General features: G+C 38.1%; 1 protein-coding gene across 2 annotated transcripts in view; it reads right to left on the bottom strand.

Moving 5' to 3' along the window:
- jarid2b (jumonji, AT rich interactive domain 2b) overlaps positions 1-14,227 on the bottom strand; it is a 109,222-nt gene that overhangs the window by 40,377 nt on the left and 54,618 nt on the right. Inside the window, exons 3-4 of one of the 2 annotated variants that reach the window (XM_055053735.1) lie at positions 13,666-13,764; positions 7,519-7,645 (exon numbers count right to left, since the gene is read on the bottom strand). In XM_055053735.1, coding sequence (XP_054909710.1) covers positions 7,519-7,645; positions 13,666-13,764 — 226 coding nt within the window. The remainder of the gene's footprint in view (positions 1-7,518; positions 7,646-13,665; positions 13,765-14,227) is intronic. The other variant, XM_055053736.1, reaches the window with a different exon arrangement.

Raw genomic sequence — 14,227 nt, 5'->3', positions numbered from 1 at the left:
CCACAAGGGCCTCACAAACGCATGTGTTTATGTGGACAAGAGTGCATGTATGTTTATAAGGGAGTATTAATCTTGACAAGACGCATCTGTTTAACCAAAGCCACCGTTTACTCAGCTGTTTTATGTAAATTTATATTGCTGTCTCTCTTCAGATCAAACCCATACATAAACCAGCCGATACATGAGTTTTCTTAAGCTTGCTGTGTTTTTAGAGAACACAATGTTTACAAGAGAATCTTAATGTGGGTGAATTGGCAAAAATATGCAAATATTGTTTCGGGGTAACAATTACGAATGAATGTATTACAAAATATGCACAATGAGCATGACCAGTGCACTATTTCAACATGTTTGTTGCTCTTCTGTCCCTATAGATTAAAAGGGAGAAAAAGTGCTGCAGTGAATTGACCCGGCAACCCCCGTGCCCATCACACATGCAAAGAGCTGACCTATGGACCTGACTCAAATATACACTGAGCATATGCACATCGGAAACAAATAAACAGTTAGTCAGCGATTCCAGGCTGCTTTGAGGTCAAATAGGCGGCGGTAATTTTTTCATGAGGCAATATGTGACAACGAATAGAGTGAAACAAAGAAAAAGAAAATACTGCCAAAATCATTAGCATAAAAATGACCTAAAGTGAAAATTAATTTAAAACACTCATTATTGTTATTTCTATTGATCGTTTAAATTTGAATTGTTAAAAAGAAAAATTTTAGAAAATGGTGAATATGTTCATTAGCATTTTTGTTATTATTGTCTCCGATTGACAATAATTTCAGCTCTTGGTACTTTTTAAATACTTTGTATACATTTTTCAACTGGTGGTTTTGTGTCCATCATATTACACATTTTACTGTGAACATACAATTATACCCTTACAAAACTATAGAAATTGGAATTTTTTAAAAAAAGTATAAATCTGAATTTTAAGAGGAAGTGTACATATCATGGTGATCTACTTGTTTTTACATATAATTGCCCAATATACTCTCTAAATGTTGAATAATTGAAAGCTATTTTTCTTTTTCTTAATTTTTCAAAATGCTATAACTTAGAGTTAGGTTATTATACAAAAAAACGGTCTTAAATGACAAAAATTTAAGAAAAATTAGAGGGATTCATCTTCAAATGTAGTTTTCAAATTTCTGGCTAAAACTTTGGTTCAAAGAAATTACCAAAATGAGTTTACAAAGATGCGCCACACCGATAGCAGTAATGATGTACATAAAAATGTAAAAGATATATTGTTGATTGCTTTTTGTTACCTAAATGTAGACTTGAATGTGTGGAAGCATCAATAGGTCGACATTGACTGCAAATAAAAGGTACAAGCAGGCCTGTGTATGTAAATGTAACCTTGCCCACCCCCCACTCCCACTTTGACTGAAGTAAATGATGAGAGCAGATAAGGAGATGAAGAGAAAAGACATCTTGAAAACAGATTAAGCTGATGTCTGAATATATAAATGCTATATTAGGTCAGATGGAAGTTCAGCATTGTTCTTATTGTCACAAATGCTAATGTCCTGCACTTCTGATAAATGCCGTGACCAGAACTACCCTAAAGGGAAAAATGCAGAGGTTCAAGCTTGACGTCTCCAGGGAAATAAGAAAAAAAACAACTTATTTTTTGCTTCTTTTTTTTTTGTTGTTGTCTAAATAGGGAAAAAAATTCTCATTGCGGACTTCAAGATGACAGTGCGAGCATTTTCAATACATTTACTGAAAATGTTTAGTATGAGGGACAAAAATGATGTCTTTGCCGAATTGTAGACCAAGCCGCTGTATGCTCTCTGCATCAGCCCCAAATGTTGTGACCACTCTGATACGCGACCCTGCATTAAACAGGATGGAAAACCACATTAAAGTTTGCTTTGAGGAAAGTAAAAACAGAAGCTAAATGTTGATCAACTCAAAATGAAAATAAATTCAAGAATGCATGTGTCAGCAAACACTGCTATTGTTTCAAAGGAGAACAAGCCTGCCACGCAATTCAAATGAAGGTCATTTGTGCAAATAGAAGACATCCACAGCACAGTGTATGAGGAGGAAAAACAGTCAAAAATTCAAAATGAGCTGTACAGATAATTACACAAATGCCCAACTGTAAAGCAAACCTGTGATTTTGTAATCTTGATTTTACCACCTAATGTCTCTGCTATTACATTAGAAAACTCAAAAAAACAGGAAAAGATTAGATTAAGTGGCGCATTACACAACTAGTTTTTTTTTGTTTGTTTTTCTTTTAGTTTTTCTTCTAAAGTGTTCTTTGGTTTGAGGTTTTGGAGACAAACATAAATGTGCAAATCATTGGGAGAGTAAAGGAGTAAACAAAAAAGACTAACAAAAGCCTTTTTAAACTGCTGTGGAATAAGCAGAGACAGTATTTGTTGGTGATTCCAGTTTCAGAAAGAAAAGTGTTTTAATTGCCCGGGAGATGAATTCACATGTGATTCTACTTTGTTCTATATATCCATCACGGGATATATGAAGAACCAATCTGTATGAAACACATTAGTGTTAGTGTTTGTGTTTTACATCATCTACCTTCTTTGTATTCTTTTATCCATTAGGTGTTGGTACTACAGCGAGGTTGTGTTGTATATACTTTTCATGCAATGCCAGCTAAAAGAAATCAATAGTTGCATTAAGGCCATTACTGCCCTTAAAACACACTCACAGTGTGTGTTTGTGTGCGTCCATGCACGGTATATGCACGTAATCCTTCACAAATGGAAACGGTGATTATGCATCACTGACAAGAGTCATTGGTTATGCTAGACAAGTGTGCGTATGCGTGTGTGCGTGTGTGCACGTGTGTGTATCTGCACGCTCGCTCTTGGCATTCATTAAGTTGAAACAAAACAAGCCGCAGCAGCTGAGTGTGTGTCTTGGCACAGACAACAGAGAGAAGAGATTCAAAGAGAGCCAAAATTGGGGTTCAGTGAAGTGAGAAGGGAAAGAAAAAGAGTGAGGCAATGCAGCAAACAAGTTAAGAAGTCTAAGAGGGCCACTCAACTTGTGATCTGCACAATCACACTCCAGGCACACTTTCACCATTCCTCAAAAAAGTCTGAAATCCTTCTTTGAAATTAGACAAGTTGCTTTAAAATGGCGCTGCTCCTCTAAACCGGGATTTGATAAACCCTAAACTGCTAAAACGAATAAGCGGATGGAACTGCAACTTAAAGTTACACAATGTTGTTCTGATGATTATAATGCATACAGGATGCATGAGACAGCAAGGCCTTAAGTAGATGAGAGCATTTCATTGGGAACGGCAGACAACCTTTCAGACGTCTCAGTTGAGGTGAAGATGAATCTTTACTTAGAAGATGCGCTGCACCTGTTATTAAAACCTATTATTAAGTGAATAAAATGCCAACACTGGCACCAATTAGTTTTTTTGTTATTTTTAATTAATGGTTAAACACACGGAACACAGAAAATCAAAGCTTTATTTAATTAAAAAAAGAAAAAAAAGCTGAAAAAAAATATATTTTAAAATGATTTTAAATTTTTGGTTGGCAAACCTCTGATCATTGGATCTCCAAAACAAACCTGTTGTGCATACTACGTTTAAATTCAGCAATTATATGCAACCAAGACAGGAAGTAAAGAAAAGAAAAGTGCTGCAGATTTTTATGTAAATGTATCAATTTTAAGACAAACAGAAACTGAAAGGGTGTCTCACACACTTTTGGTCTGTAGAAGAACAGGATGTTTTTTTCTGAGGCGTTTAAGTATGAGGTAGAAGTGGGAGATTTCAGCTTCAATGCATTTAAGATCAGGAAATATATTTTTTGCAATATTTGACCTTTCAGTCAATGGTTAAAGACAGTCGACTTAAAACTGTTTGATTAATTGCAGCAGACCTGAAACCTGAGAGCGACTTGTGTATTTCAAATCCGCCGAAGCTTTGGCCGCTTGACTCAACATTCAAACCACAATTCTTCACAAGAAATTAAACCACATAGATGTTTTCAGATATTCAATCAATTCAGCTGAAACTATATTTTGCTGTATCCTATGAGAGCAGAGAGATCTAATTAAGGTACCAATAAATATAGATGAAAACTGACTCATTTTCTTTCTCAAATGATGACTTAAGTGTTAAATTTATGACTCCTATTTGGAGAAGCATTTTCTTTAAAAGTTGTGCATTTTGTGAGGAATGTCAATAAAATATATTTTAAATAAAAGAAAGTCATTTCACTGACAGATTCCAACTTAATTCTAATACTGGTGGGGGGAAATCGAGCTGGGCTTTAACTGGGTCAGTAAACCATGGAGAAATATGGTGTTAGCTGATGGATATGTGTTTGGAAGGCCAAAGCTTGGCAGAAAAACACCATTTGGAGAATAAAGTGATGGTGGTGAGAGGGCTACAATAGGCTGGCATGTCTAAGAGTGACTGCCGCCAGTCTTTTTTGGAGCATGGGAAGGCAAACACAAAGTTGATCTCAAAGACTTATAAAAGGGGGGGGGGTGCTTCCTGCCAAAAATCACTCGCACCTGTTCCTCTGTCTCTACATGCTGCCCCACCCAGCAGTCTACTCTTGATCCCTTCATCTTACCCACACAAAAAAAAGTTTTTCCTTTTCACTCAGAGATGGACACAGATAAGCCATACATAGACCACTGCCAGATGAATAAGCCCCTGGCATCATCACAGTTAGTCCTGTTCAGAAGCAGTCCCTATACCACAGCAGCAGAGTCATCCTTCATACACAAGGCCTGAATAAAGCTTTATAAAGAGGGCATAAGGCAATACCAATGTCTAACCAGACTTGTGTTTTGTATGGAGACAGGAAGCCTTTCTATTCTGTCCTTTTTTTCATGTGTTTGTGTCAAGCAAAGTAAAGTAAATTACCCAACGAGCTGGTCTGCAGCTGAACTCTCACAAAGCAAAGGAATACCGGCTTTCAGAATCAGAGAAAATAATTTGCTTTCCTGAGTAAAGATAGGCCTAATTTTAGCTTTACTGTCATTTCAGCCCAACAATTACTTTAAAAAACTCGGTTGCTGTAGTCGGTGATCTTGCGTTCACACACAGACATCTTTATTTACTGCTAATCATTTCGATGGCCAAACAAACAAACAAACAAAACAATTTCTGAACGATATCAGTGGATTAATTTTATCCATACATGGTCAAAACTCAGTCAAATATTTACACACACACTCATTTTGGTGCAAGCCTGTCGGTTTTAGTGCCATGCTGTGGATCTGCTTCACTGCCTGTTACAGGCAGTGTTGCCAGTGTTGGAATAATAAAGACTCCAAATTCCCTAATGTGACCTATAATCAGAGCCAAAACTGTGGACAATCAACAAAAAACAACAACCATGTCTAGTAGAGAGATTCAAATTTCTAGGCACATAGATGCTAAAAGCTTGCTAACATCTACCAAAGCAAGTTGATTTTCCTATGTTTTCCTCCTGGAAAAAGAATAAATCATCATTGAAAAGGCTCAAATTTAATGAGTTTTATGGAACGCCGGTAAACAATATATCTCTACCATCTTATTGTATAAATCTTAAATAATTTCTCTACTTTTATGCCTTCCTTCACTCTTTAATTCATTCAGTCATTAAGGTAATCACTTTTATGAATTCGAAACCCCAAAAGGGCCTTTTTATTTCAGTTTCCCCCTGAAGCGCATCACCGGCCAGCCCTGTGGACACCTGTTTCGCAGCCAGGTAAGACCTACGAGTCGTAATGACCACGCTGAGATTTCGAAGCTTCGGTATCAAATGACAGCTCAGAGGACTCGAGCAGGTGCTTGACACGCAGTGAATGGAGCCTGTATGCTCATTAAACAGAGACATCTGCTGCAGTCCAGCCCCCTCCTCGCCCACAAGTCCCACCCTCCCCCTTTCGCCCCTGATGTTTGGATGCCCCGTCAATGTGCAGGAGGGACCGCACCACACACACCCGCACATCGTCGACGTTAACACACCCCCACACTCCACTCACTGTAGTCTTGTTTCTAAACAGTAGAAAAATCAGGTCGCATGGCGAGATGAACGTGAAGGGAAACATGAGCATTAAGGAACAGTATTTGTTTTAACTTTGTTTTGCATCCTTTAAAACATAATTTACAGTAAATCCTATTTCTCAGATTGTCATCGTCGAGCTGAAAGCTTCAAATTTTCTACAGATTTCCATAATTTCTCAGTGATGTTTGTCAAACAAAGTATCATTTGTTTTCCTGCAAATCTCTTTGAAAAATCACTACCTTTCACAGCCAATTATTTACGCATCGCATGACTACCATTAAAAAAAATCCATTAATACAAATAGGCAGGCTGGAAATTAACAGCATATTGTACTGTGGCAGCAAGCTACTTCAGTTTTTAAATTATTTATTCGCCAACGCTTGGCAACAATCTTTTAAGAGGCTAATTATAAATGATTGAAATGAATCTGCTCTTAAACATCAGCTCACAGTTCTTTTGATTCTGTTTGAGCTATTTACCCTCCTGGGTCAACTCCCTCACTCTGCTGTTCAGTAGAAAGTGGTTTTTCAAAACATTTTAATTTAAAACACTGATGAAGAAAGAAGAAAAGGCACAAATCAAGTGAGAGAGAGAGAGATATGACAAGGAGAGTGCGCAGGATTGGTTTATAAATCAGTGAAATGATCGGCGTAGCAGTAAAACATTTTGCATCGATTTTACTGGGGATGTTGCAACATAGGATTTACAGGAGTTAGGATGAGAAAGGGGATAATAAATGGCATGCAGAAAGTGTGGCTGGAAGGTGGAAAAAAGAACGATAAGCGGCGTTTGTGAAAAATAATGAGAAGGTGAGGGAGCCTGGTTTCAAGTTTTTCACTGAAGTCAGTTTAAGCTAAATAGGTCCAGCAATAACAGGTGCACATTCATGAAAAAGGCTAAGAAGCAGAGACTACAAAAATCATTCTCTGAACCATCTTCAGTGAAAGTCAGACACCATGTAAGCAACCTCACAGCAACTGTCGAGTTCAGTGCCAGAGGGTTGATGAGTTCAGCCTACCAATCCTGAGAGTTTTATATCCACAGCACCCATCCTTGAAGTCAATGCATCAATCACCCATACGCTAAAGTAAGGCGGAGTCAAATTGGTTGAAGCTTTGTCTAAATCAGCTGATAAACAGGAATGATCACAAATATAACAGAATATCTACAACAAGGAGGCTGGAAAGGAAAGTATCAAGCTGTCGCCATTCTATTAAAGTGCCGCTTAAGAGAACTGAGAGAACTGAGCATAGACTAATGTCCGAAAAGCTTAATGAACTGAACTATAGTTGTAATGAAGAGTGAGCCAAAATTCCTCTCCAACAATGTCAATCAGTGATGGAATGTACTTTGTTTTCTTAAAGCTTTTGCATTGCTTTATTTTGGAAAAATAAACACTACAGTAATAATAGAGATTTATCTAAAGTTAGCTTTAGCAAACCAGACAATGCAGGCATTATCCTGTATTTATGGTGTAAACAGAAGAAAAACCATTAAGAAATGACCAACCTCTTTTTTGCAGGACTGTCCTCGCCGTATTTGTTGCTCCCATGGAGGCCCTGAAAGCGCAAGGACCCATCTTCTTTGTGGCAGCCCTTCGACACCGAGCCATTCAGCTGCCCATTGGCAAGAGAACCTGGAGACAAGAAGCATAAAAATAGTTACACTCAAGCCTCCCTCAACATCCACTTGGTTAAATCATTTCAACTTACATTGCTAACATAATTCTTTATCAGTCTTTTTCCCGGGGTGATATATTGTGGAATAAACTGCATGTTCATCATTTTACTCTGTCAGGGTTAATAAAGTTCCTATTTTTTACTCTTTGAAATGATGCAATAATGCGAGAGGGGAGCAGTAAACATTGCTTTTGATGAGATTATGGTAAATCTGTTTTAGCTGAGAGTGCAGAGAAGAGAACATGGGAATGACAATGATTGAAAGAGATCAACGAAAAGAAAGCACCAATAATCCAAACAGTTCAAAACAAACTGAGCTTGTGAGACAAGCTGAAAGCTCTTCATTTCATGTCCGGCTATACATTTTGCAGCTTCTCAGGGATCAATTTTAGAGAAAAGGAAAATCAACTTCCTTTTTCTTAGAGTGGAATAGAGGTGATGGGCTCCCTAGGACAATATATTAAGGAGAAAACAAGCCAGAGGCAGTGTGCGAAAAGGACAGCTTCTGCCACACATGAAATTTTCAGAAAACCCGACAGAGAGTCACGATTAAATATTTAGCAAGTAGCTCACTCAAACAAAACAAGGCTCCAGACAGACTTTTAAATCAAAAGCAACAAGAGGCACAGGAAATTTAAATCAGGTCAAAGAACAGAGTGGAAGTTAATAGTAATCAGATGTAATTTCCTCTGGGGCAGATCTTGGAATGGGTCAGTCTGGGAAGCCCGTCTGATTCAGGAACACCGTGTGAGAAAAAGCAACAACATAGGACATGTTGAGAATTTCTGGGACATTATAGTGTGTGATAATATCCCATGGATGCATTTGTAAAGGCCACCCAAAGCATCACCAAAGCATGAGCTATGTCCTTAACACACCGTCAAGCTTGTTCTCAGTGCAGGTTTTTCACTCCCAGCACCAACTCTGGTCTCAGGTTCTTGCCAACATGTTCTTGAATGGGATCTAAAGGTGCAGCTGTTGCATATCTTCATGTCTCATCTATGTTTTATGGAGGAGATGTAGTTGTGTTTGTGCCTTCAATTAACTGGAATGGTTTACAGCTAAGTATGACGTACCCGGGATACGTCATACTCCATATGTGTAAGGTCAAGGCTTTCATTTGGAGGTCAGCGTGTGACTCAAGTATAGGAGTTTATTAATTTGTGTGTTTTGAGCCATGACAGAGACTGTTGATTAGATAGATTGACTAGGAAAGACTGGTTCCATGATAAGTCAAGAGATTACACTCTTAAACTGCTGGGATGTCTGTACTTCAACAGCTCAGTTATGGACATGAGATACTATCATCACCTGATAAAATGACATCCCAGATACTCCCAACAGTGGAGAATGCCTCCTAATAAAACGTCCTATGCTGAGCTGGTTTCAGACATGTGGTATGAATGCCATCAATGAGTCCTTTTCCATTTCCTAAACTTTTCCCAACCTGCCCTGATGCACTTTTATAACTCGCCTCAGACCTCCCGCTTCCACTGACCCTAAACACAAACTACATAGATAGGTAGTTTCAATTTTTTATATTTATTATTCCATCTACATTTATAAACCTGAAGAGACACATGACAGCTTTTCCTTTGTGCATGCAACAACTGGACAGGACATAGAGAGAAAATCAGAAAAGGTTTCAGATTGTGGGATCTTAGAGGCGTGACATCAAAATAAGTGATATTCTAACATATGGTCACTCAATAGTTATGGTTGAGAATCAAAAATACAAGGTTCTACTGGAAGTTTAAATCTCACATAGCATGCCATCTGTGTCCAGGTAAAAACTTTCACCCAACAAGTCAGAGGCAAAATTGTTATTCTGAGAAATGTTTTTTTTTTTTTTTTTATGAGGGGGATTCACAGAAAAACGAGCCTTGATGTTAGAAATGCTGGAACCTCAACATGTTAAGAATCAGGAACTTTACTGTATCTGCAACAGGAAGGTATTAAGTTACATACAAGCTCTCTCTCTGCAGAAAATGTGTCTGACTTCACTAAGGCAGTGTTCACGTTCGAAGACCAGCAATGATTCACTGGCTCCCACCCTTGAAACTCAATCTTGTTTGATCACCAACACCTCAATAATTGAAGGTGTCTTTTTTGTAGTAACAAATATTTGGCACAAGATGTTACCACCAAGATGCCCATTTAATTCCATTTAATAGATTAATGTTTCATCAGGTCTCTCACTCTCTACTCCTAACTAATACTAATTCAACTCTCACTAACAGAAAGGCAAAGGTCAGGATGAGTATGACTTATATGATGTCTTGTCAGAGCTGCGATTGGTGAACAAGCCTGGGCATTGTTTCAGCTGATAGATGGGAAAGGGAGCAGTGAGATCAAATGACAGCAGGCGACAGAAGGAAGATGAATGATTGTGGAGAGTGTAAAAACATCTCAGACATATGATTTAACAGTCATATCTCTGGTTTGGGCTGAATGAACTCACACACTTTTCTCATTACTGAATAAACTCCACTCGGTTTGCTCACACGCATGCAGGGCAGGTCAGTACCTGAAAGCGGAGGTATAGTCATCAGATACATCGTTGCGGTCAGAGTGTTAAGAAGAGCCAGGGTGATGAGTAAGTTTATTGCATCGCTTGAAATGTTTTATGTTTGCGCCAAAGAGCCACTAAGTCTATAAGTCAAGGTGAATCATCCCTCTGCAATTCGCACTTGACACAAAAGGTTCACTAACCTTTTATGAATCAACAGTTTCTATTAATGTTGTTCAAAGGAATTTGACAACTGAAAAATGATATTTTCATCAAATGCCAATGTGGAATTTTAGCTAAAATAAACTGCCTGCGCTCAAGTAAGTTTAATGAGAAGTTTAAGACTGGACGGCAAAAAAATGGATGCAGAAAACAGACGACGGCTTGCCATAGTTCACCGTTTTTAAACAGTGACGACTCGCCCAAAAGAAATTAACATATGACTTTAGATATGCATACCATGAGATGAATAAAAAGTATTATGTTACTCTCAAAACTAGTGACAGTGTAAACATTTTGCTGACTGCGACAAGCAATTAACAATGCTATAGTATACAAATATATAGTGTAAATGCGTAGTGTGCCTAATGAAGCATATGTTTCATTACCCGCCAGACAAGAGAAGGCAATTATAAAATATTAAAATATAGATACATTAGTAGCTGCTTTATTTAAAGAACCAAAACTCTCTTTATAAAATGGGTACAGGCTTTAAAGTTCATGAACTACATTATTTCACCCATGTAATCAGCTGCTAATGTTTTGTCAGCTTCCTTTTTCAATACCTTAATCATTTTAGGGTATATTTACTATCTCATATCTCGCTGCTATGACAGTCAAAAAGTCAGAGTTGGAAGCTGTCCAGATAAAATTCCTATGCAGATATTATGTAAATGATGTCCACAAATAAAAAGAGAGCACATGCTGCAAAAAAGGCTTGCAAGCCAACCAATTAAATGAGGAAACTATCAAATAGACCATCCTTGGACCCCAAAGGTTATTTGTTTACATCAAGGTAAATTTTATACAGTGATCCAATGTGCTAGCCAAATAAAGGAAAACATAAAAGCTATTTAATAAGTAGGAAATTTCATAAAAAATTTTGAGGTGCATCATTAAAACTCATCTGATCATGGTGTGAACAGTCTCCCCTCTGCCTCTGGACAGTGTTTATACATCAGAGCAAAAGCAAAACAGCTCATTAAGTTTAATTGTGCTCACAAAATGACTGACACATGGCGTCCCGGGAGAACACAAACAAACAAGAATTGGCCCATTTCAACAGCCCGCTCTTCTCTTCCATCCTCGACATCCGTCCATCCATTTCCTCCCATTCTCCAAAGAGTTGTTTGACATATGCTGGTCGCACATGAGTGCCCATTTGAGAGGCAGACCTGGAAATCCCGAGAAAGCAGAGAACTGGGGATGGTTGAGGGTAGGGAGAGCCTGGTTCCAACCTTTTGCTTCCTGGAGCAATCCAAGAAGCAGGGGCTAATCGGACTTAGATTTAGGTGTGCTTAACTAAGCCCATCACTTTGTTATATTCACAACTGTCTCAAGAGAGCAAGAGGAAGTTAACCAGGGTACATATCAGAACAAGGCTGAGCGCACTCCATTTCTGTGAGGCACAGTAATAACCAGAACTAAAACTGGTTTGTTAAGGGACTGAATACACATTAATTAGGTGCAGAATGTGACCTTTTGGTCCTTTAATGCACTTATACATATATAATGTTACAATATAATTGTTGTAACATTATGTCAAGCATTTCAAGTCAATACATTTCAGCCTACCACTGGATTCATCTAAACATCATGCTTGCAATTTTTTTATTTTGAAAAAGAAACAGAAAGGGTAATGTGGACAAAACATTTCTTCTCTGGTGACTGGTTTTGATAACTTTCAAAACCCGGTTTCTAAGGAACAATATGAAAACCCTACAAGAAATATTCATAATTACATTTTTATAACCTTGCATAAACTAAATATAAAACGCCCTTAAGCATTGTGGGAGGTTATGGATTACAGGCAGAAAAAATACTTTCTCGACTAACAAGTTATTGATTGTAAACTGAAACCTTTTTGAAGCTCTATTTAAAGTGCAAACATGTTTCAGTTTATGTACAAAAACACTAACCAGGTTCATCACATTTATTATCAGTGTCGCTGCATTTTAAGGCTTGTCATTGTTACCATCATTTCCAGTTTCTGCACTAACTATTGTAAATGTTTTATCACCTGCCACCAATTTTCACTCAAGACATTTCTCTTTCTTAAAAATATGCCCTCCTCCTCCTGAAAAATATTTTTCTAAGTTCACATCTAAGGTTTCTTACGAAACTATCTTTTCATCTGACTTTACTCCTGCTTCTTTTGTCGTTGGTTTTCTTTGCGCTCTCTTGGATACAAAGAATGTCAGTCATTTTCACACCACTGCCAGTGGTACACACAAAACATAGCAAAGAATGCAAAGAATGTAAGCAGAGGATGTTAAGACACGATGAGCACGATTTGAATAAGAGACATCAAATCTGAACGAAGAAACTTTCAAGACAGCGAATTTCAGCAACGCCCATATTTTTTTGATTGGGAGCAGAGATTTGTGGGAGAGCAAATCTCTGCTCTCCCACAAATTATTCAACCCAGAGAATAATTTGCTCTAAATTAAGAAAGATTTACTCTTTAATTTTCAAATAGCAATTTTTTGGAAAAATATCAAAGAAAGGTGAAAATACCAAACATCCCAGTTGGAACCGCAAAGGGAGAAGCAAAACAAAGAAAGAAAACTGTCCATTCACACATCAATGTGTTCCTGTTCAAACATTCACCACTTCAATGAATAGGCCTCATTAGCAGGTGTAAACTATAGACAATACATGTAATTATTAAAATAACAACATTTTCTTATTCTTTGATTAATAAAATGTTAATGCGTGTTCTGTATAATTGACATTCAAATAACACTTTCATCCCCAGTTTCCCCTTTACTAAACAAGTGCATCTAAAACTCTCGAGTGTGCTCTTGGTTCAAGTGATTCTTCCAGCCAGCATATTGTTAAAATGACACATAAAGAGTGGAGTAATTCTGAGAAAAAGCCCTAAACAGAATCCTTTCCCACACATGTTCAAAGCAGAAGCTCAAACTAAAATACATTGCTGTTTCTTACAAGATCGGAGGACAACAAAGTACGACAATTTACCGAGGCCTGGCAGTGGAGTTCAGAAACATGACATCTGTTTTGCACCAGTTCAAAGCTAAATCTGAAGCATCAAAGGCAAAGATGGGTTCCTGCAAAGCCTTGATGCTTTTTTTAATTGTTATTATTTTTCATTGACAGAACAAGCAAGGACGGAACAGATGCAATCTTCCTCTCCTGCATGATAAATTAGCAAAACTCACCTTCACTCAGGTATTATGTTACAGTTTTTTTTTTTTTTGTCCCAACGTCCCGTCTGTGCTAGCATACCTTTATCTGTCCTCTGTACTGTGATGCCATCACCAGAAAGAGGAATAGTGGTCCAACACAGACTTTTAGCTGCCGCAGCTGCCACTCTGGCCGTGCAAGCTGGTGGGACAGGAAATGCAGAGAAACAGAGCAGACTGATTGACGAAGGGAATGGGAGTGGAGTGCCTAAAAATGGTCAGAACAGCAAGAACGGAAACATGCAGACAGTCAGGAAAAAAACGAAAGAAGACAAGCCAGAGAAATGGGCGAATAGAGAGCCTTCTCCTCAGCACCTCCTTGTGTTTGGCCAACAGCCAGCTCCTCCATCAATAGCACTTAGGAAAATGGAGAGGGAGGAAAGGATTGGAGAGGATATGTCAGGAAAAATACGGCAGACAGACACGGAGAGGTGGGGACGTCGCTACTTACAAAGATGCAAACGGCTGGAGAAACACAACAGAAACAGTTAAAAAAAAAACGGAGGAAAAGAACAGTGAAGATGGAGAACAAATGGGGAGAGAGGGAGGGACGGGTTGGATGACAGTAACGATAGTTAAGACAGATGGGGCACAGGATGGAAAGG

Source organism: Poeciliopsis prolifica, unplaced genomic scaffold, assembly GCF_027474105.1.
Source record: "Poeciliopsis prolifica strain line A6 unplaced genomic scaffold, Auburn_PproV2 SCAFFOLD038, whole genome shotgun sequence".
NCBI lineage: Eukaryota > Metazoa > Chordata > Actinopteri > Cyprinodontiformes > Poeciliidae > Poeciliopsis > Poeciliopsis prolifica.
Note: the sequence above shows the minus strand (reverse complement) of the source record. Positions and strands in the feature narration are given on the sequence as shown.